General features: G+C 36.9%; 1 protein-coding gene across 1 annotated transcript in view; it reads right to left on the bottom strand.

Annotated features, from left to right (window-relative positions):
• B3GLCT (beta 3-glucosyltransferase) overlaps positions 1 to 22,607 on the bottom strand; it is a gene marked incomplete at its 3' end in the record, with an annotated part of 100,920 nt that overhangs the window by 39,484 nt on the left and 38,829 nt on the right. Inside the window, exons 5-7 of the mRNA XM_084234473.1 lie at positions 12,847 to 12,923; positions 12,205 to 12,316; positions 4,627 to 4,763 (exon numbers count right to left, since the gene is read on the bottom strand). Coding sequence (XP_084090599.1) covers positions 4,627 to 4,763; positions 12,205 to 12,316; positions 12,847 to 12,923 — 326 coding nt within the window. The remainder of the gene's footprint in view (positions 1 to 4,626; positions 4,764 to 12,204; positions 12,317 to 12,846; positions 12,924 to 22,607) is intronic.

Here is a 22,607-nt window from a genome sequence, read left to right on the forward strand (position 1 = left end):
ATACTTAGTTACCTATAGATTGTTGCCCTATCTGCTAAGCCAGCTATAAACGCAAGAAAAGGATACAAAGGAATCAACTGTCCTATAGAGGGCGCTGTTGGCCACAACAGAGCTATCTCTTCCTTCTTACTAAGAATTATGATTATGATTAAATATCCAGCCCAACAATGTATATTACCACAGTCAGAATTACTTTGATTCCAACTAAAGCACTGAATTCCCTGGCAACTGCTAATGGTGCAGGGTTGGTATTTGGCTAAAGTTGGACCAACCAACTTTAGGTTTTGGGTTTGTTTTTTTTTTAAGATTTATTTATGCATACCAGAACTGGGGTACAGGCCAGAGGTGCGGGGGGGGGTGTAAGAGGGTTCACCAGAGACAGAGTAGGGAGCAGAACAGGCGGATCCCCTGAAATACATTGCTGAAGGAAGCAGAGGGAGAGTCGGGAGAGGTCTGCTGCACCAAGTGGGTTAGCTCCCTGGCCAGCCAGGAATCGAACTCCTGCTACAAAGGCTGCAGATAGCTCCATAATGCTGCGACTTAACTCAATGCACCACCAAGGAGGCCCAAGGACCAACCAAATTTGTTTGGACAAGATCCAACTGAGATTGAGCAGAAGCACTTAAATCCATGATTTAATTTTCTTTTTCTTGCCCTCCCCTATCACTGTCTCTTATATATCACCTTGTCTCTTTCCTCCTCCCCCCACCCTCTTAACCTCAGAACCCTCACTTTATTTAGTAATGTCCACTGGCTTTCGTAAGTATTTTATTTTTTCAAATTGTCCATTACATAAATTCTAGTAATTGTCTTTTGTCATTCTTTACTACACAATTCCCTCAAACTCCCTTCATTTTGCTATAAATGGCAACATTTCATCTCTCCTTACTGCTGAACAGTATTCTGTAGCGTACATATACCAAACTTCTTGACCCAATCATCAATCAATGGGCATTACATTCCATGGTCTACTGCTGGACATAAATATGTGTAGCCCTTATTACCTTGAGACCACATAAGGAGACAGATTTAGGATGAACTGGTAATGTGAAAGACAAAGAGAATCAGGTCCTTAACACATTGTTGAATTCCTGCATCAACCAACCATAGGCATCACTGTCCAATTACAGCAATAATATTCCCTTAATCCAGTCTGAATTAATTTTCTGCTACCTGCACCCATGTTAACTGATATAGTTCTAAAAACAGGAGGAAATAAAGTCAGCACTTTAGCTTTAGAACTGGAAAAATTCAGCCCGAATGATCCAATTTTACAACTGATGGAGTAATGGATATACTAGGCATTTGGTTCTAAGTATAATACTAATTTCATTAAGAATGAGAATTTTCTAATAGAAAGCCATCCTAACATCTATTTTAGCCACAAGATAGTTGGTACACTAGAAAGGTTATATCTTTTCGTTTGTTTTACTCTTGTCTGTACCCTAAGAAAAAGGAAATTATGTCTAGGGTAACTATGACAGAGTCTGTATTTTTCTTTTATTTTTGCTGGCAGGAGAAAGGAAGGGGGAACAAAGAGAAGACTAGTGATATTAATTAACAAACATTCTATGCTTTGCTGATCATGGTTCACTGTTGTGCTGACAGTAAGCACAGGCTAACTGGTGTCATTCCTCTGTCACTGCAGAGTTATCAAGGAAGTACCAGGAACTTTCTGAACATGTACTGGTCTCCCAACACACCCATACTATACCGACGTGAGGCCCTCAGTTTCCTTCCATATCCCAGAAAACAGTATTACATTGACCAGAAAGGGAGGAAGCTGGCAATTGTCCACAGAGGTTTTTAATGGTCTCATAAACATGACAAGGAGAATCATGGGCCTGTGGGACAACCGCTACAAAATGCCAGGTAATCATAACAAAAGTCCCCTTAACAAGACTAATACCTTGGCTAGCGAAGAACCTGAGGTCCAGTTCACAAAGCCCCTGGCTGTTAGTCACATGGTATGAATGAGGCAGTTATGAGATGAGCATAAGTAAGAGCCAGCAGAACCTGCCAAAACTCTGGCTGCCTTGACATGATGAGCAGTGAGGCCAGAGGCAGAGTCACAGACCCAAGAGGACATGTTTGGTTTTTTTGTTTATTTATTTACTTATTTTCACAATGTTTGCTTTCTTTTCTCAGGTGTAGTCCCCATAGAATTTCCACCACCAATTCACCCATGCACCATCACCATAGTCCCTTGTGTTCTTCCCCCCGTCACCCTGGTCTCTTTCCCTCCTCCTCCCTGGCAGGATGTCTCTGGTTTATAGTTGTCTTTTTATTGTTGTTTGGTTTTGTTGTGGTTTTTATTATTATTATTATTTTTACCCTTGGTCCCTCATTTATTTCCCCTATAATCCTTCTATATGTAAGGTCATGTTTTGATGCTAGCATGCCAAGCAATAAGAGTTGAGCTGCACTGTCCTATAAGAGCACAGCAGGAGTCAAAGACATGTTCCTGATAGATCACTTTCAACTACCTGAATGAAAAATAAATAATTTAAAGGGAAGGAAAAATCAGCACCTTACACCTAACTCAATAAAGGCTAAACAGAATTCAACATCAAGAGATCTCCAAGAAGGTCCTTGCCAAATGGGGACACTGTGATGGTAAGAAGGAAGATGGAACTCTCCAAACTACTAGGATTTACAGAATGAGAGGTCTTCTAGGTCAGAGGGGAGAGATGGAGGAAGGAGGCTGTAATGGCTCCAGAGAAATGGCTATTTCCCAGGCCTACTATGTCAGGTCTACTTAGGTCTGTAGGTTTCCTCTTCAACCCTACGGAAAGAAGGCATACTCTGCACTCAGAGACCTACATAGGCTACAGCTCTATTGTTCCCTCTGAGGGGACTTAGTTGGTTTTCTGTGAAAAGGGCGAGAAGCAGAGTCATGAAGAGTTTATAACCCCCAAGTCAAAGAAACTATGGTTACATAGTTCTTCTGTGGAGAAGTCTACCCAAAAAATTCCATGTTATGATGCAAAAGAAAGAGAGTGAGGGAGGACTAGAGGAAGACAAAGGACAAGAAGACCAGAAACAGTAACCTGGCCTGGGATATGCTGGCTTCCAAAGAGTCCAGGCTAAAACAAAAAACTGAACTGGCCCTAAGTTAGACAGTTAGAAAAGAGTATCCTGGGAGCTCTTGGTCTTCAAACTGCAGCAAACCCAAGCCTAATTAATTTGAGAATAAATATGATCCTGGGCTGCTGAGTTAGAACATATTCCCTTGGCTCCTACAGAAAGCAGAGCTAGGTAAACCCACAGAGGGGAGAAGGGGATGATAAATTCCTACTTCTTGCTGGAACATGTGTCAGTCCTCATAGGCATGCTTGCTCCAGGATGGAAGCAAGGCATCCTTGTCAAACAGTTGCAGGATTGGATCCCTCAGTCAAGGTTCTCAGTTGGAGATACAGAATCTACTCTGGTCACTTCAAGCACAATATGCATTCATCAAAGCATATAATGGCTACAGAATTACTACAAAGTCTAAAGAGAGCCAATTCCAACTGCCACAAGCAGAACTGTACCACAGAAATGGGTGGTCAAGGAGCTACGGCCTCTACACCTCAGGGAGTGGCTACATCAGGAAGCCACTATCTCAGCTACCACTCCCCAAGTGACCCTTCCTCTGCCACGGCCTCTAAAGCCATGGATTCCCATTCATTGTCTCCTTTCCTATAAAACTCAGTTCCGAAAAATAATATTCCTTGGGGCATCTACCTGATGGACTTATATCCTACAGTGGCTCCCTAGTAGGAAGGAAGGCATGATAAACAGGGATTGTCGTTGTCATTTGGTGATTCTGCTTTGGGAAGGAGGGTATCATATTGCAAAGAACTTTCAAATATGAAGGGAATAATCAAGAGTTTTGGTGAGCCACAGATATCTACTACCTTTGTATTTACAATGGGTTCAAAAGGTTCTCAAGCCTCCAATCCCTGGCAACAGGACACCAGGTAATAAATGACATCTTGTAGACTACAACTGCCTTATAAACCTTTAATTCACTAAAGAACAAACATATACAATAATTAATCTGAAGCATTCAAACTGAGGTGGCCCATCAACAACTGACTTCTGAATTGCAACTGAGTTATCTTCACTTTTCACATCTAAAAAAGCATTATTATGTTTATACACTAAGTAGCAGGTATGATTATCTGCAGTGTCTTTGGTAGCTGTTCCCCTTCTATATCATTTTGAAATATGGATAGCCAAGCACATAGCTAGTCATCAGTTGCAACCCCACACTTGTTACACTGACTCATTTCCTACTGACATCAAAATCATGCCTATAGCTAACCAGGTCTATTAATAATAGTGACACATCCTGGTCCCAGTTCTCAGAACAAGAATGTGTTCTACTTCAATCTCACAATTCACTATTCACCTTACCTTACAGGTTAATAAGAAGTACAAAGGTTAGTGATTAGTCTCAGAAGACTAGTAAGTGATGGAACAGAAGCAAGAACCAGCAGCATACAGCCCCTGCTGTAAGTCCCTCCACTCTCCCACATGCTGCCTCTGGCTGAAAAGCTTTGGCGCTCCATCAGTTACAATACTCAGCAGAATAAAAGTTGATCCGGACACACCCTCCAAAAAATTCAAATAAATCCTTACTTGTTTACAAGTGGAATACTAAGGGCCCAGCCAGCAGCAAAGTCTGGATACTTAAAAACTGTAGGATTTTCAGAAAAGGCATAATGGTGAATTATTGTAGATTCTTCATCATGTAATGCTTTTCCTAAAAACCATTCCTGTTAAATAAAGACATAAAATATTTTTTTAAAAAGCCATTTCATGTAAGAAAAACAAAGCCATATCATTAGTTTTAGCTAATTAAATCATCAGAGTGATAGAGAATTAATGCAGATCACATACGTTTAAAGAATTTTAAGAGAAATGTAATAGCCATATGATAATACACACAGCATAATCTCTATATAAAGAAAATAATTTATCAGATCATCAGAATAAACAAAATGTTAGTAATATACCATAAATATATAAAAATGGTATTTTATAGAATATTCCACAGCAAAAGACTTAAGGCAAAGAAAATAGTGTTCCTATATGTACCATTGAGGTTTGTAAAGAATTTGAAAAATTCCTTCAAAAATCAATGCCTAGTTTATTCACTTATTCATTCAATCAATTAACATTGATGTTACCAATTCACATTTAACACATTACTCCACATTATTCCGCACCAGGCAGGAACATAGTTTGTGCAATAGTGGCAAGACAGAAAATAAGCAAGTAATGAGATCAGAGAGTGATTGCAATGTGCTGATGGAAACAAAACAAGTGTGACTGGGGGACTACCCTAGAAAGAGAAAATTATCTGTGGTAACAATTGAACTGTGAATAAAATATCAGGGAGCAAGTAATGTATGCACAAATCTGAGAAGAACATTCCAGGCAGTTAGTACAAATTCCCCTAGATAGAAAAAAAGTTTGAAACATTCAATGAAAAACATGCCCAGGTGGCTGGGTGTGGGGAAACATGACATGAAAAAGAGGCAGGAGACAGACCTGAGTGGGTGTTCTGGTACCAGTGAAAAGAAGCACAGACTATTAGACAACAACAAAGGCAGACAGGATACAAGGGCTAATGTTCTAGAGAAAGGAAGCCCACTCATGGGAACCCCACTCACCTCCTGTTACCCACAAGGAATTCACTGCTTCCCAGACCCAAGAATACCCCACAACTCAGAGCAGCCCCTAAGGACTTCTGAAACCCAGCTGAGTGGGGAGAAAGTTTGGAGCTGGAAGCTGCCAAGAATGCCATAGAGATGTAAGGAAATCTCAGAGAAGTGAACCCAAAATTTTGTATGTAATTTCCCTTCAACTGCTAGGCTGATCTTTCAAAAGAAAGATCAAAAATAATAGAACATACCAGGAGAGGATAAAAAGCTGAGCAAAGTCCTCAGCAGCCCTGTGTTGGGGAGCCCAAGGATGGAGTGCAGGCTCCCCCAGGAGACTGGGATCTGGGAGCTAGGGTAGTCATGCAAGGTCTACAACCCAGAAAACTAAATCATCTTGTAGATAATCTGCAGCCTCTTCAATTTTTCAATAACTAGTGAAAAATTGCCAAGGATGTCAGGAACAAGACCAGACCAAAAACAAAGGAAAAATAAGAAAGAGAAAGAGATTCATGGAGGAGTTATCAAAAACAAAAACTGATCAGTATGTTTATGAAAATAAAAATTTTAACAAATAACTAGAATCTATAAATAAGAGTCAAATGGAAATTCTAAAACTGAAAAAGGCAATAGCTGAAGTTTAGAATTTAAGAGACTATTAGGCATTATAGAAAGAGGACAGTGTTCTGTAAGGTAAATCAATTAAAACACTCAGATTGCTGCACCAAAAAAGGAGAAAAATACAGAAAGTAGCAGAAGAGCAATGTGGGCTACAGTGAAAAGGTATAAAATATGCAAAGTTCAAAACCCAAAACAGGTATAGAGAGAATGAAACTGAAAAAGTATTTGAAGAAATACTTAGAATCTTCTTTAAAGAGACAAAACGTATCAAATCAAAGATTCAAGAAGCTCTGCAAATTCCAATGAGGACAAATACAAAGAAAAGTATGCATAGGATCATATGTACTTATTCAGTTCCTACCTTTGTCAACTCTATGACACCCTTATATATTCTCTGGCTGCTGTTTTCTTTCTTCTTGTGTTCTCTGCTTGTTATATTTTCCTTCTTCTTTCTTAGTGACCAGCTGACCAGTGTATTAACTCTTTTGTTATTGAATTCTCTTCCTAGCATTTACTAGAGTGAACAAAAATCTGGACTAGGCATTGTCTGTCCTGTTTAGAAGATTCCAAGAATATGGCCAGGTGGAAATGTTTCTGAAGCATCAGTGTAATTAATTAGATAATCAAAGTTGTTATTTTTAAAGAAATTTGCTTGAACACAGGTAACTTACTATAAATGTCTTAATAGATTTATTCATTTATGAATAATTATTGGACATTTAGACACAGTCCCTGCTTATAGAGATCTCAAAATGCATTAGAAAGAAACAAAGTGCAAAGATAACTTCAGTACAGTATGTTCTTATAAATAGCAATAGTGACTTTTGTCATGAAATCATTCATGAAGGACAGGTAAGACTTCTTTGAAAGGGTAACTTTTGGCCAGGGTCTTAAAAGATAAGTTAAACATTGTCAAGTAAGATGGGAGTATGTGTTGAGGGAAGCAGAGAAGGCATGGTGGATTTAAGGAAATTCCGTATGCTTGGAACAAAGTGTATGACAAATTACATTGAGGGCTGAATATATAGGAAGCGGTTAGATTGTAGAATGCCTTGAACATGATATTCATCTGATTTGATCTGATTTGTCCTGATTTGATCTTGCTGGTGATGAGAGACTGGATGAGTTTTAATAAGAAATAATAAACAGACCTTTGTGTCTAAAAAAAAAAAAAAAAAAAAAAAAGAAAAGTATGCATAGGCAGATGTTGCTTGAAAAACCAAAGAGAAAAGCCTTAAAAGTAGCTAAAAGGCAGGGGAAGGACTTGCACATTTCTTTTAAAGGAGCAAAATGAGATAACCAACTTTTCCACAGATGAGAGACAATGGGATGTCTTTACAGTGATAGATGAAAATCTCTAGGTACAGAAATCTTTACCTGGTGGCATTACCTTTGATGGAACTAGAAACCACCGGAGGGTCAGAGCTGATGAGTGATGGGATCTGGTTACAGAGGCTACACTGATAGGATGGCAAGAGCAGAAACCAGGACACCAAAATGGCAAAGGCAAGAGATGATGGTACTCTGACAAGAGTGCTAGCATTATATACGTAGAGAAGATGGGTGAGAGAAATACTGTAGAGCTAGACTCAAGTGGATGTACCACATGGAGCTGAAGGAAACAGAGGACCCACCCACAAGTCCTAGGTTTCCACATGAGCAACAGCAGAGAGAGTGCTGCTGTTTCTGATTTGGAAGACTGAAGACAGAAGGGGTTTAGAAGGGATATTAAGTTTAATTTTAAACATGCTGAGTTTGAGGTTCCTATTTGACAGGTAAGTGGAAATACTAAATAAGAAGTACGAAATAGTAGCAGGCTCACACCCTTGGTTCAGTCACTCTGCTCAAATGTGACCTGATCAGTAAAGAATCCCCTCAACCCCATATAAGAGAGTAAGCACACCCCCAGTCTACCCTTTATCTCTCTTATAACTGCTTTGTTTTTCTCAACAGCAGTAGTTACTACCATCTGACATATTACTTGATTTTTTTATCTCCCCTGACAAGAATAGCCCCTTTTTGTGGGCAGAGATTTTGTCCCTTTTGCTTTCTGTCATATCTCCAGAATAGCTCACATGTAATAAGTGCTAACTAGTTTCTTGTTAAATGAAAAGGGCAAACCCAAAGTTTAAAGGGCAATTATCCCCTAATTAATGAAACTAAGACCAACTGTCACCACCATACTCCCCATTTCTTATCAGAAAATAAAAGCAGGAGGGTTACAGTACTAATTCTTAAGCACCCTCTTCTGCTTGTGGTTGTGTCCCAGAAGCCTTCCAGAAAAAGCCATTGAATACAACAATATGTTCAGGTTCACAGATTTGCTGGTGATTTTTTTCTTGATAGTCTAAAGATATATTAAGTCATCGCTGAACAAAAAGAACAACAATAATAATAATAACAATAATAAATGGCCTCAACCTTTAGAGAGGAAAATTCAACATCTTTCTTTTAAATCGATAATACAGCTGTACTAAACACTAACCAACATGAAAATCATCACATTTTACATGTCAAGTTAATATTGCTTGTTTAAAAAAAAATAAACACTTTAATATGTTTCAGTACCTTCCTTATTTATTTTTTACTATTTTTTTTTTTTTTTTTGGTGGGACCCTCTCCGGTGGCCGGGGATCGAAATGGCGCTGCAGAGGCTACAGGCAGTCTCGCAACCCAGCGCTCAACCGCTGCGCCACCAGCGGAGGCCCTATTTTTTACTATTATAATTTTTCCCAACATAATTTCATATGGAATGTGTCATGTTTTAACTCCTGATGTCAGTGTTCAACTATTACCTGCATACAAGATTGTTGTTGAGTCTCTGCAAGGGACTGTACTATATAAACTACTTGAAGGAAGAAATCAATACATAATCTGTGGGAAGGGGCACACCCCCATCTACCTTAATGGTTTTCTTAATAGTTTCATAAAAAAAAATACTGTCAAGACAAAACTAAAAAAATAATTCAAATGATGTTCTATTAGTATCTTAGAATAACTCTTTAACAGCACCCACATTCCACCTCTATTAAAAATTTAAAACATCAGATGATGGGGCTCTGATCCCATCATTTCTTTCCCCTTGGTTAGCCTGGCATGCAGGTGGAATGCAAAGAGGGGCATTACTGTAAGAAAACACAAGGACATACCCAGGGTTGGTATTGGTAGGCGAGAGGATGATGGTTTTTGTCTCTGTCATTGTGTTTGGGATTGGTAGCTTTCATTGTAGTGTGGCTTTGCTGCTATTTTACTTAATTCTGGAAAAATGCTGAAGAGATGGAATGAGCTATAAAGTTTACAGATGCTCACTTCACTTGTCTGCAGGAGATGACTGAAAACAGATAATCCTGCAGTCCATGTCTTCCTTTGTAAAATTCTCCTACTAATGGAGGACGCTGAAGGATTATGTGTGCAGAATTTCTAACAGAAGTACTTCATGTATCTATTCTGTAAATGCCTGTACAATTGGTTTGGATATACAACCAAAAATGTGATTGTCGAGAGAGAGAGAGAGAGAATGTGTGCCTGCTGCACGCCATTATCTTTAAGTTCTCAGTATCAGTAAATGAGTAAGGTATTGGAGACTTTAATGAAAAGCTGCTGTTCAAGATTTTTGTAGCTACTAAACTGACTCTAATATTTTACTATTTTGTTTAAAAAAAGAAAAGCTGTAATTTATATCACTCTTCAACTTTATGGTATTTAATTGGCACAGAATTTTGTGCATGTGGTTTTTAGAACACAAACTGTCTAATTCAGAGTTTAAAAATACAAAATGAAATAAAGTAAGAATTAAAAAGTCAAGACACTTTAGCAAATGCACACTTATATTAAAAGCATACATGGGGGAAAAAGAAAGACATCAACAAGATATGGAAATTTATGAAAATCACCTAGAAAGGCAATTTAACAGATTAATTACTCTAATAAAGATTAAATTTTTCCATTCAAAAATATTGTATAACAGCATAAATTTGCATTAGTAAAAATGACATGAAGCTGCTGAAGGAAAAGAAAATGTCAGAATCAAGCAAAATAACTGAATCTCTAACACATTATATAATTATTATTTTAACATAGTTTATTTATATCAAAGCCAAAATCAGATTTGACTTATACTTTTTTCCTAAAATGTCAAATGGTATATGGAAAAAATACACTGGTTTGAGTTAACTTCAATGTAATATAATTTTTATTGCATTGTAATAAAATTGTAATATATAATAAAATATTGTAATATAATTTTTAAGTTAGTTTCAAAAGAAATAAAGCATTCTAGATTTCAGAAAAGAGGGGGGAAAACAGTTCATTTTACCTCACTGAACTTGCTTTTCATGAACTTGCTTTGAACTTTTAAATTTATCATTCCAATTTTCATTAAAAAGCATAGTGAGTCACCATCTTCTGTACAGAATTAGAGCTATGGATAATGGAAAAATAATCTCCAGGTGAAATGAACACTAGGAGGTGATTAGAACTCCTACATCCTAAAAAAGATTTGGGAGTTTTTCTCAAGTCAAAAGGAAACATAAAAGCCTAACAACTGTTTTATATAAAATATGGCCAAAAAATAAAAAGGTATACAGATGCTGGTTAGTGTCATCTGAAGACAGGGGATGAAAAATGTTCATAATTCTCTCTTTTGAGAGAATTATTTTTTTTAACCTAACAACTTTCTCATTCAATTTTATCCATATCTTCCCAGAAAAGAAAAGCATGAAGGCAAATCATAATGGATTCTGCTAACATTTAAAGAACATCAAGACCAGAGGTTTTACTAAGTAAAACTTTCCAGTGTTTGAGAAATCAATCTGATGACCACTGTTGCCCGACTTTTTGGGTGTACATCAGTAAACCCATAGGTACCCAGAAACCACCTTTCCTTCCCTATGTTCTTTTAAGACCTGACTCAGTACTGGAGTGGGCATCAGAATGTGGGTGCACATCAGAATGTGGGTGCACAGGTGTCTGCTGGCACCTGAAAGGGACCAATTCTGTTTATTCCAAGTTTAAGGAATTCTATAAAGTGATCAGAGTGTAACCAAGGCTTCCCCAAGAGAACTGAACAGCCTGACTTACTGGGAACACATTTCTAAGACAATCTTTCACATCTGCTAAGATAGTGAATCTAGCCTAGCAGGAAAGCTGACTTTTGAGGGCTATGTATCAGTGTTAAACACTGCTCAGTGCTAGGATTTAGAAGTAAACATGAGCCATTTGCTAGAAGATATCTACACAAAATAAAATTTGAAAATATGAAAATAGCAGTGAACTTCCAAAGCAAGATACATCCCTTCTCACCTCCAGATTTTCTCAAATATTCCCTCTGCTTAGAGCACTCTCTCTCCTATTAACTTCTATTAATTTTACAGGACTCAGGTTAAACGTCACTTCCTGTCATGACCCTCCCAGACTAGGCCTGAAGCCCTGCTATGTGCTTCTAACTCTATGTTTCCCTTATTATAAGATGCCTTGCTTTTAGCTATCACTGCTTCTTTAATGCTCCACCCTCACCCTACTAGTCTATACCATTCATGAGGTCAGGATATTTATCTGTCCTAACCCCTGCTATCCATAGTGCTGCTATCCAGTTGGTACTAAAAATATTTCTTATATAATAATATGTGGTCATTGCTGCTAAAGAGAAATAATCAATTTTAAACTTATTTCTTAACTCTTAGAATATAGCTTTTAAATTCTCTGAAATTGTGAAACACAAATTAATATTTCATTTAAAATGGCTCATTGTAAGTTCCATCTCTCTTAAAGCTACACACCTGAAAGAGAATTATTTAATATTGCTTCCAGATATTCAAGTATTGCTTCATTCTTTTCAATTTTGAATTCAGTGTTTTTTTAGATTGAATCAAAATCAAATCTTTGTTTACTATTTTCCCCATAAGACAAATACTGGCATTGAAAATTCATTCACCTTTGATGGATCATATCTTCTGAGTGTTTTTAAGAGTTTTGGAATTTGTATTCTTGTCTCTTCTTCACAGAAGAAAATCCATGATGAATTTCTGCTATATGTTACAGAAAAACTGACAAAAAGAAAGTAGTTTATAGTAACCATTTCTACAAAATGAGTTTATAATAACGTATATTAAAACTAATAATAAAGAAATGAATGAAGAACATACTTATTGACAAGAAATCTAGATTCTTTTCTCTATATTTTTATTTTTCTTCAGTGTATAATTTCAGTTCCTAGAAAAGCCAGCTTATAAAATAGCTTATAAAATAGCTAGAATTCTATAAAATAGAATTCTTAAGGTTAATTCTTTCCATAACAAAACCAGTTCAGAAAACAGATAATTTCCAAATACAAATATCAAATACATTAACATTTTATCTCCTACAAATGAAATATATTTTGTTTTCCATTCATGAAAAGCCATTCATAATTAAAAATCAATCAAGACATTTGCTTAATGTAGTCATCATAAAAAAATAGAGTTCAAATTTACTTCCTTTATTATCAGAAAACCACCCCTTTTTAATAAGAAAAATATGAAGCATACAGTGTTGAGATAAAGATGTCAGTAATTTACACATTTGGAGTTGAACATACTGTGGTAACAATGGAAGTATGGTCCATGCACCTTCCTGCTTAGCCAGCTGATGAAGAAGGAGGACTGTGGGGAGTTCCTGAAGAAACAATTATCAAAGAAGAGAAATGTAACACAATATTATCACTAAAATTAAAAAAAGATTATTTTTTAAATGCAGGTATTTACAGAGACATGACATTTTAGCTTTATACCAGTCTCCTTTTCTTTCTTTTCAGAAATTACTAGAAAAGAAGAATCTACACAACCTCTCCACCACTAAGTAGTGCCTAGCAGAGCTGACAGGAAATTTGCAGATTTTTGCCGCAAAGGTTACAAGAACAAAAGAGCAGGAACACTCAGAGGCATAACAAGAGTTCTTACTGCAAACACAATGTAGGTAGCAAATGGAAAATGAAACACTTCAGGTAAAAACAAGACATAATACCTAATTTACTTTATGTGAAAAAAAAAAAAGACTTTTTTTTTCTTTTTTTCTTTTTTTTTTAAGATTTATTTATTTATATATACAAGCACTGGGTACAGTCAGAAGCGTGGGAGGGTGAGAGAGAACAGGCAGACTGACGAAATACACTGCTGAGGGGAGCAGTGGGCGCTGCAAGAGAGGTCTGCACGCCATGTGGGACCCTCGCTGGTGGCCCGGGATTGAACCGGTGCTGCAGAGGCTATGGGCAGCTTCGCAGCCCAGTGCTCAACCGCTGCACCACCGGGGGAGGCCCCAAAAAGACATTTTTTGAAGTGTCCCAAAGAAAATGAAACACCATGCCAATGAAGAGCTTGGGCTCTAATTACTAGAAATACAATCTATAAGTATTCAGGCAACAACAGTAATAGCTTAATGGTGAAATTTCATAACTGATAAATATGGAAGCAGCTAATATTCAGAAATATGACACAAACTATATATTTACATGTGTATATATATGTGTATATAGAGAGAGAGATGGAGAGATTAATATTCTTAAGGCTATGAATGTTAGCTTTGTAGCAAAGCTCTATACACTATATTTCAAGTTGTTACAAGTCACAGTATCTAGTAAGCTTGAACACCACTCTTCCCAACAAACTTGAGTATATTCTGTGTTTTATACTAACTCTTAACCTGGTAACTGTTATAGACAAAAGACTTTAAGAATAAATGCTTAGGGCCTCCCTGGTGGTGCAAGAGATTGAGACTCAGCACTATGAAGCTATCCCCAGACACTGCAGCACGTGTTCAATCCCCCGCAGGGAAGTGACCCACATGGCACAGCAGACCTCTCCTGTCTCACCGGCTGCTCCCCTCAGCAGTGTATTTCAGTACATCTTCCTGTTCTGCTCACCACTCTATCTCTGGTAAATCCTCTCACCAACCCCCCATCTTTAACCTGCACCCCAGCTATTGTATGCATAAATAAATAAATCTTTAAAAAAAAAGAATAAATGCCTAAAAAGAAAGTAAATACAGATGGACCTCTGAAAGTGTAAACAAAATTAGTTCAATTTTTTAATTTGAAGGTTTACATTTTACATTACTATTAAAGAACTATTATGCCACACTCATACTTGGGGAGCTACACAATGAAAGGTAAAAAATAGTATAGGAAACATTATGTTTAACTTTGAATGTCATGAGAGATGATTATAGATAATGGGGACACAGTGACATGAGTGAGAAGGTTTGAAGTTTGCAAATGAAAGAAAAGTATTAAGAGTAGTAATGTTGTACCCATATTACAATGTTATATTAAGACTTGTGATGTTTGAAATATAACGCCAAGACCAATTCACAAGATACTACAAGGCTGATGTATATTGCAATGGATATTTCACTTTTATTTCATATGAAAGTTATGTTTATTCTTATAAGTCTTTTTAGAAAATTGGTATCACAGCACTGCTGGCATATTTATACTGTGACTTCAAAGGTCTACCATCTCTATTCTTTAAAAAAAAACAACTTAATTATCTTTCCTACTTAGAATAGTGCTTGTTACATTGTAATAGAGTAACATCAGCTCCTAAAAAAAGAATGCCTAAACATTTGAAATGTTATGATGCTAAGTAGATTCCACAAAAGTTTCTCTAAGTTTATCATTTAAGAAGAAAAGAACAGGTTTTTTTTTTTTTTGGAAAGATTTATTTTATTTATTTATGCATACAAGAGCTGGGGTATAGGCCAGAGGTGGGGGCAGGGGGGTGCGGGGGAAGCAAGGATTCACCAGAGACAGAGTGGGGAGCAGAACAGGCACAATGACTGAAATGCACTGCTGAGAGGAGGAGTGGGTGAGACAGGAGAGGTCTGCTGAGCCATGTGGGTTAGCTTCATGGTGGGAGATCAAACTCGTGCTCCAGTGGCTCCTGGTAGCTTCACAGTGCTGAGACTTAACCCCCTTGCGCCACCAGGGAGCCCAGAGAACAGTTTTTAATATAAATCTTTGGAGTAAAGTATCAAATAAACCTCAACTCCATATTGTATGTGGTATTTATCTTCACTCCCATGTACCAATAGGAAATGCAAAAAAAAAAAAAAAAAAACAAAAAAAAACCCACAATGAGCAACGGTTATCAGACTAACAACGTAGCATGTTAGGGAAAGAATGTAAAGGCTGAATGAGCAGTTACCCAATATATCCAGGGCATTCCTACTGCTGATTTCCTAATTATGCAGTAACTCATTGTCTTGGTAAAAATTTATACAGGGCCTCCCCAGTGTTGCAGCGGTTGAGTGCCATGCTACAAAGCTGTCCGCAGCCTCAGCAGCGCCATTTCGATTCCCCACTGGCCAGGGAGAACCCCACATGGCTTGGCAGACCTCTCCTGCCTCGCCCGCTGCTCCCCTCAGCAGTGTCTTCAGTCAGTCTGCCTGTTCTGCTCCCCGCTCTGGTGAATTCTCTCACCCTCCCACACTTCTGATCTGTACCCCAGTTCTTGTATAAAATAAATAAATCTTTTTAAAAAAATTATACAGACACACACACATATATATATATACACATTCATATTCATGAGGGATTATATAAGAACAAAAACCATGTGTGAAGAAAACTAGTATCTGCATAAAGTTGAAGTATGGTAACATGTGAATATGGACTAGCAAAAGAGAAATAGCAAATATTTTTAAATGTTTTATAAAAAGTGGCAAATGAGTTATTGTATAGCAACTGAAATTATAATGATGAAAATTTTGTAACACTAGAAACATCTTTTTTTAGAGAAAAACAGCCTAATAAATACAAGACTAAAATAAACTATGGATTACTCGTATAATAAAATCATTCTTATCTGCATTATTCTGTTTATCAAACCATATGCCTGGATTTCAGATTTGTTTCAGTAGATTAAAACACAAGTGGTGATCAAGTTTTTCTGTAACCCTAAATTACCAAATAGAAACATTTCAAAAACTAGTGTGCTATGATAACAGCCTCTTCAAGGGTATGTGAACACCTCTGTCTGAAAAATATAAGGTAGGTTCTACCTCAGCACTCAGAAACTTTTAACTTCTTGATTGAGCTAAGGTCACTTTAATTTTAAATAAATTTTCATCTACTAATCCTTAAAAAGACCCAAGAGCTTCTATGTTAAAAACTTATTTATATACATACCGTTATGTATGTGCATGTATGTGTCTGTGGGTGTGTGTATGTGCACAGAACACAGATTAGAGAAAGCAAACCTAAAGGCTAATTAGCAGTTTATGAATATATCAAGGGCTTTCATGCTGTTGATTCTGAATAATGCAGTAGTTTCACTGCCTTTTTAAAAAACATATATATGTATTTCATATTCATGAGGAATATGTATTATATATACACATACTCTATGCATGAATGCACATACAGACTCAGACACACATACATATTAATATGTTTCAGCACATCTAACATAAAATAATTTAAAAGGTCACAATAAAATTTTCCATCAAATGATCGTATCTCAATTCTAACCACTTGGAATTATAATAATTTCAGCTCTTTCTATCTGTTCTATCTAATATCATAAGATTTAGACCTCCTCAAAGATGCCACGTTACCAGTTTATAGTACTTATAAATGCAAAGCAAATTTTTTAATAAGTAATTGGATGGATGATTGAGAAGGAATTTTCAAATAAAAATCCAAGGGGAAAATAAGAAAATGTTATGTTACCAAAAGTATTTAAAGTATGTCATAATAAAGCCACACATGCATGCGTTTCTGTCTGTTGTCAATCTAAATGTCCAGTCACAAATCATACTACTAAGTCAAACTTAGTATGACTTAATTCTACCAATAATGACAAAATTCTACCAATAATGAGAGAATACCATAACAGAGGCATAAAAGGACTAAAAATACAAATGATCAAATGTGGGTAAATGACAGAAAAGGGAAAGAAAATGAAAAAACTAATCACAGTAACTCAAACTTCTTATGTCAGCTCTATTTGTCTCACTGAACCAAAATCTACCTTTATTTCTATCATCAGCATCTACTAATATCCTACTAAGCACTTGAAGTAAGAAAGCCTACTGAACTGAATTTAGTCAGCACTTTCTTAGATCATATTTTTTATCAAGGCATATAGTCACATTTAAAGCCATTTATAGTAATTATTGAGAGCAAGTGAATTCAAAACCAACACTAATTCATTATCTGTTATTTACATATATCCATCATCTTCACTTTGGAAAGGGGTTTGGCTCCATAGCTAAGCATTCTGAAAATGCCTTGAGAATGGAGAAAGCCCATTATTTTTCACATAGAAGGGAAATCATTAAAAATTTATATCTAGAAATATTAATAGAATGAATAAGCTAACAATTGAACATAAAACTGATTAATATTTTAAATATCATCAATAAACTTAATTATTAGGAATATTTGATTCTGAAATGTTAGTCTTACTGCCTCTCATTGGAAAGATTTCTGCTAAATCTTTTCCTGTGTCAAGAGACTATTTCCCAGCATTTGTAACTTGTCCATAGCCTACTATAAAATATAAATCTAGTAGCACATAAGTTTATGGTCCAAATCACTCTCATTATTCAGACAAACTACTAAATTAGAAAGTAAGAGCCAAGGCATTTATTCAGTATTAGGCAAAGGTTCTAAAAGACTAAAACCTGTTTTAAGATGGATTCCAGTTCAACTGTATTTCCAAACTCTAATATATACTTCTTAGGCACTGAACTGAGCTCTTTTAGACCAACAAATAAATTAGGATGAAAACTAACATCTGTTTATTATTAAGTTTCTTACATAAGAAGTAGGTATGTCTTTTGAGGATAAACAACAGCTAAATATAATATACTGTTTGGAATATATATCAGACAGATTTACTAGCCTTTAAAAATCCAGTATTCATTTATAGACCAGATTAGAGTGATGCTACAACAATATACCTTCCAGCAATCTGAGTGTATATTAAAATAAAAATTTTCTTCCAGATACCTGTCTTAATCATTATCTGTCCTTTCCTAACAAGAGAAAAATATTGCCTCATTATTTATAAAATTTATTTTTTAAAACTACTTAGACTTTGAAATGCCTTACTAAGTATATTTTTATAGTTCATATAAATCTGTTTTAAGTATTCATTCATTCACAAAGGGAAGTAAAGCTTAGCATTTAAGGATCTGGTTTCTGGAGTCAAAGTTCTTGCACCAGAATTCTCACTCCTTATCTTCTGAGCAGCAACTTTAAGCATATTCCATAACCTGCCTGAAGCTCTGTTATCTCATCTCTAACATGGGGTGACAACAGTCCTGGGATCAAGCAAGCTAATACATGCCAAGGACTTGGCACATGATTGCATGTGATGTTTATTAATATTGTTATAGACTTTATACTATTTGCTAAGCAACCACTATGTGCAGGCACTGTTCTAGGGACACAATAAAAAGACAGGGCAGAGTCCATCCCAGACCTCACATCTTAATGAAGGAGATAGTCACTAGGCAAGTAAATTTAGAATACAATGCTAGGGATAAATGGTATTAATAAATAAATAAATAAATAAAGCCATCTAACATGAACAGAACACTGTTCACTAATTATTTCCATACATTGCCTATTCCAATCTGTTGCCTGGATGATTAAGGGCCCATTTATATGTCAGGAGACAACAGAGCAGAGGTAAGGGGTTTTGGAACCAGTCAGAACTGAGAGATTTGGCTACACTATTTATTAGTGACTAAGAATGAAGCAACTCAACCTCTCTAAGCCTCTGTTTCCTCTGCAAAATGGGGAGAGTAACAGTAACTACTTCATACAGTTAAAATGACCTGATGCTTAAAACCAGCATAGCATAGTGAGCATCAAATAAAATAATACCAGTGATGAGCACTATCAAAGTCAGTCATGATTACAACTATAGTTTCTGTCTCTACTCCAGACCCTGGCCCTATATACTAGCTCTCTCACTAGATCCTCCAACTCTACCTTTCCAAACATGAACTCATTACATTAGCTCGCAGAGAAGCTCATCTTTTTTTATTCAGCCAGTTGCTAATAACCAGTGAGACCCATGATTTACTGCTTCCATAAGTGAGAGTCCTTAGAGTTGCCCAAGGCAAAGTCTAGCAAACTCTTTCAATTTCTTCAAGACTCAAGTCATATGTCATAAGAAGTTTTTGCTGACATTGTCAGGTAGGGCTGGCTGCTTCCTTGTCTATGTTTGTACATTGCCCTGCTGATGCTGCTTCATGCAGCCACATGCTGAAACCCACTGGAATGAGCTTCTGGAGGGCAGGAAGTACACCATCTATACTGACTAGACAACCCCACACTCACACCATCTGTGTGGAGCACTTGCCTCCACATATACTTTCACACACTGACACTTAACTTGACCTCTCCCTGACCCCCACATCACCACCAATGTCACCACCAGGAGAGTGAGTTTTAAACTGACCAGCTACTGTAGGTCTCTGGCTCAAGACATAGAACCCAACACGGCCACACTCCATCATAGGCCACTGTCCCCTGAACTCAGGGAGACTCCATGATCTGGCCTTTGAAGTTTTTCATGGGCCAAGCCCCAGCTCTCATCAGACTCACACAGGATAGATCTCTTCAGGACAGAGAAGGGGTTCAAATGGTGGGCAGCCAAATCAGAACAAATGTTCATGACATGGCCTGCTCCGCAGTATGAATAATTCATTACTGCTGAACAGCACCCACTGAGGAAGTGGACTCCTTGTCAATGTCCAATTTTATCCTGGGGACTCTTGCACAGGTGTTTGCATAAATTAAATAGCTAAAGATTTATTAAATGAATAGATGAATAAATTCTTGTTCAATAGCAATGTGATAGTCTCCAGTTTAATAAATAACTTAATGTGATTACACCTATTAATTACTACAAAACATGAACTTTTAGTAAGTAATTAAGCATCCAATTGCTCTCCTGAACAGAATGGTGTAATGACAGACAGCAACAGGAATCTCAAAGCTGACCTTTTAAAGAAGTACCTCAGACTATCTCCTTGCCAATAAAAAATTTCTAAAAATAGGAAACACACCACCACCATCCTCAAGCTTCTTCACACTAATCTATTAAAGGCTTTGCTCAGACTTTTCTGGCTTACCTTATTTAAAAAAAAAAAAAAAAAAAAAGGAAAATTTTAAACTAACGAGCCAAGGCCTGACTAATTCTTGTCAAGAAAATAGTGATTTCCAAAACTTTCTGTGAACAAGCAAAAAGAATCAATTATTTGTAAGGTTAAGATTCTGCCAGGTTTTAAATAAAGTTCATACCACAAAGGAAAGCAATAAAATTAGAAGTGTCTGCTCTTTTCAAAAGTTATTTAGTTGAGGGTGGGGAGGCCAGGGAGAGTTCTAAGCAGATAGTGTGGTTCCATTTGACCTAAGGCAGAAAATGTACTCTTACATCTAACATTTATTATTTTAAGGCCTCACCAGCTCCTCCACATCCCCACCCCAGAACCTTATAAGCATATCTTACTTCTGAATTTGTTTTTCTTTATTTGCAGGTTACCTTAAAAATGTAACTATTGTTGGGCCGCCCTGGTGGCACAAAGGGTTAAGTCGCAGCCCTATGGCGCAATCCCCAGCCAGGGAGCTAACCCACATGGCGCAACTGACCTCGCCTGTCTCACCCCCTGCTCCCCTCAGCAGTGTATTTCTTCAGTCTGCCTGTTCTGTTCCCCACTCTGTCTCTCATGAATCCTCTCACCCTCCTCTGCATCTAGCCTATACCCTGGTTCTTGTATAAAAATAAATCTTTAAAAAAAATGGAACCATCATTTATCCATGGTTCTGTTCATAGCTCTGGTTCTTCCTTCACTCCAGTTCTGCCCTTTCCCTTTCTCTTAGCACTCATACCCACAGTGGCTTACTTTCTTGCTTCTTGTTCAAAGTGAATCCCCATTTTCCCCCTTATTTCACAAGAGAGCTTTGGTTATTTCAGGTTCTTTTTGTGTTCCCAATTGAATTTCAGCAATATTCATCCCATTTCTTTGAAGAATGCTATTGGGATTTTTTTTTTTTTAAGATTTTATTTTTGCACAGAACTGGGATGCAGGCCAGAGGTGCCAGGGGGCAGGTGTGGTGAGAGGATTCACCAGAGACAGAGTGGGGAGCAGAACAGGCAGATGTACTGAAATACACTGCTGAGTGTGGTGGGCGAGACAGGAGAGGTCTCCTGTGCCGTATGTGTGTTAGACCCCTGGCCAGGCATCAAACTCTGGCCACAGGGGTGATAGTGGTGAAAGAGCTGAGATTTAACCCCTAGGTCACCAGGGAGGCCCCTTCTGTTGGGATTTTTATTGGGATTTTTACATTGTAACTGCAAATTGCTTTGGGTAGGATGGCCATTTGACAACATTGATTCTTCATATCTATGAGCAAGGAATATATTTCTATCTTTGTGTCTTCTATTTCTTTTAACAATGTGTTAGTTTTCCCTGCACAGGTCCTTCACCGTCTTTGTGAAGTTTATTCCTAGATATCTAATTCTTTTTTTGATGAGACTGTAAGTGGCATAGCTTTCTTAATTTCTTCTTCTAGTTTATTGCATATAAGCAACTATTTTTTGTATGTTTTTGTATCCTGCCACTTTGCTTAACTGATTTACTGTTTTGATTAGTTTTTCCATGGAGTCTTTGGGGTTCTCTATGTATATTAGCACACTTCCAGACTTCAAACTATACTATAAAGCCATAATATTTAAAACAGCAATAATTACAACAGCAAGATACTGGAACAAAAATAGACACACAGACCAATGGAATTGAGAGTCCAGATATAAAATCACACATTTATGGACAACTTCTTCTTGATCACAACATAAATATATGACACCCCCAATGGAACATTCATCAGTGACTGGGCTGTTTGTTCCTATTTCATGTAACAAAATCCATTTTCACTCAAATATCCACTCAAAAAGGAATTTTTTTTAGGTTAAAAAAATAAAGCCAAATCATATGCTTTGCATATAGATGCTAAGCACACAGTAGGTATTTAAAATGAAAAAAAATCTAAAGAAACTGATTTACAAGGAGATTGACTACAAAAGTCTCTTTATTGGTTTCTGTGAGGCTTACCCCTGCCCCCCCCCCAACACACACACCTGGCTTTTTGTCTGAGCATCTCCTTAAAAAGTCAACTTATAATTTCACATTACCCTTCCATGCCTAATGCATGGAGGGAAAAACTCAGGAAAAAATAGCACTTCTTCAAAAGCTGTATTCTTTTATCTACTGATTTATATTTGTGAACCCCATATTTGTCAACTATAACCCCCACCTCATCAATCTTACTTTTCATCCATTCCA

Source organism: Talpa europaea, assembly GCF_964194135.1.
Source record: "Talpa europaea genome assembly, chromosome: 6".
In the NCBI taxonomy this organism is placed as follows: domain Eukaryota; kingdom Metazoa; phylum Chordata; class Mammalia; order Eulipotyphla; family Talpidae; genus Talpa; species Talpa europaea.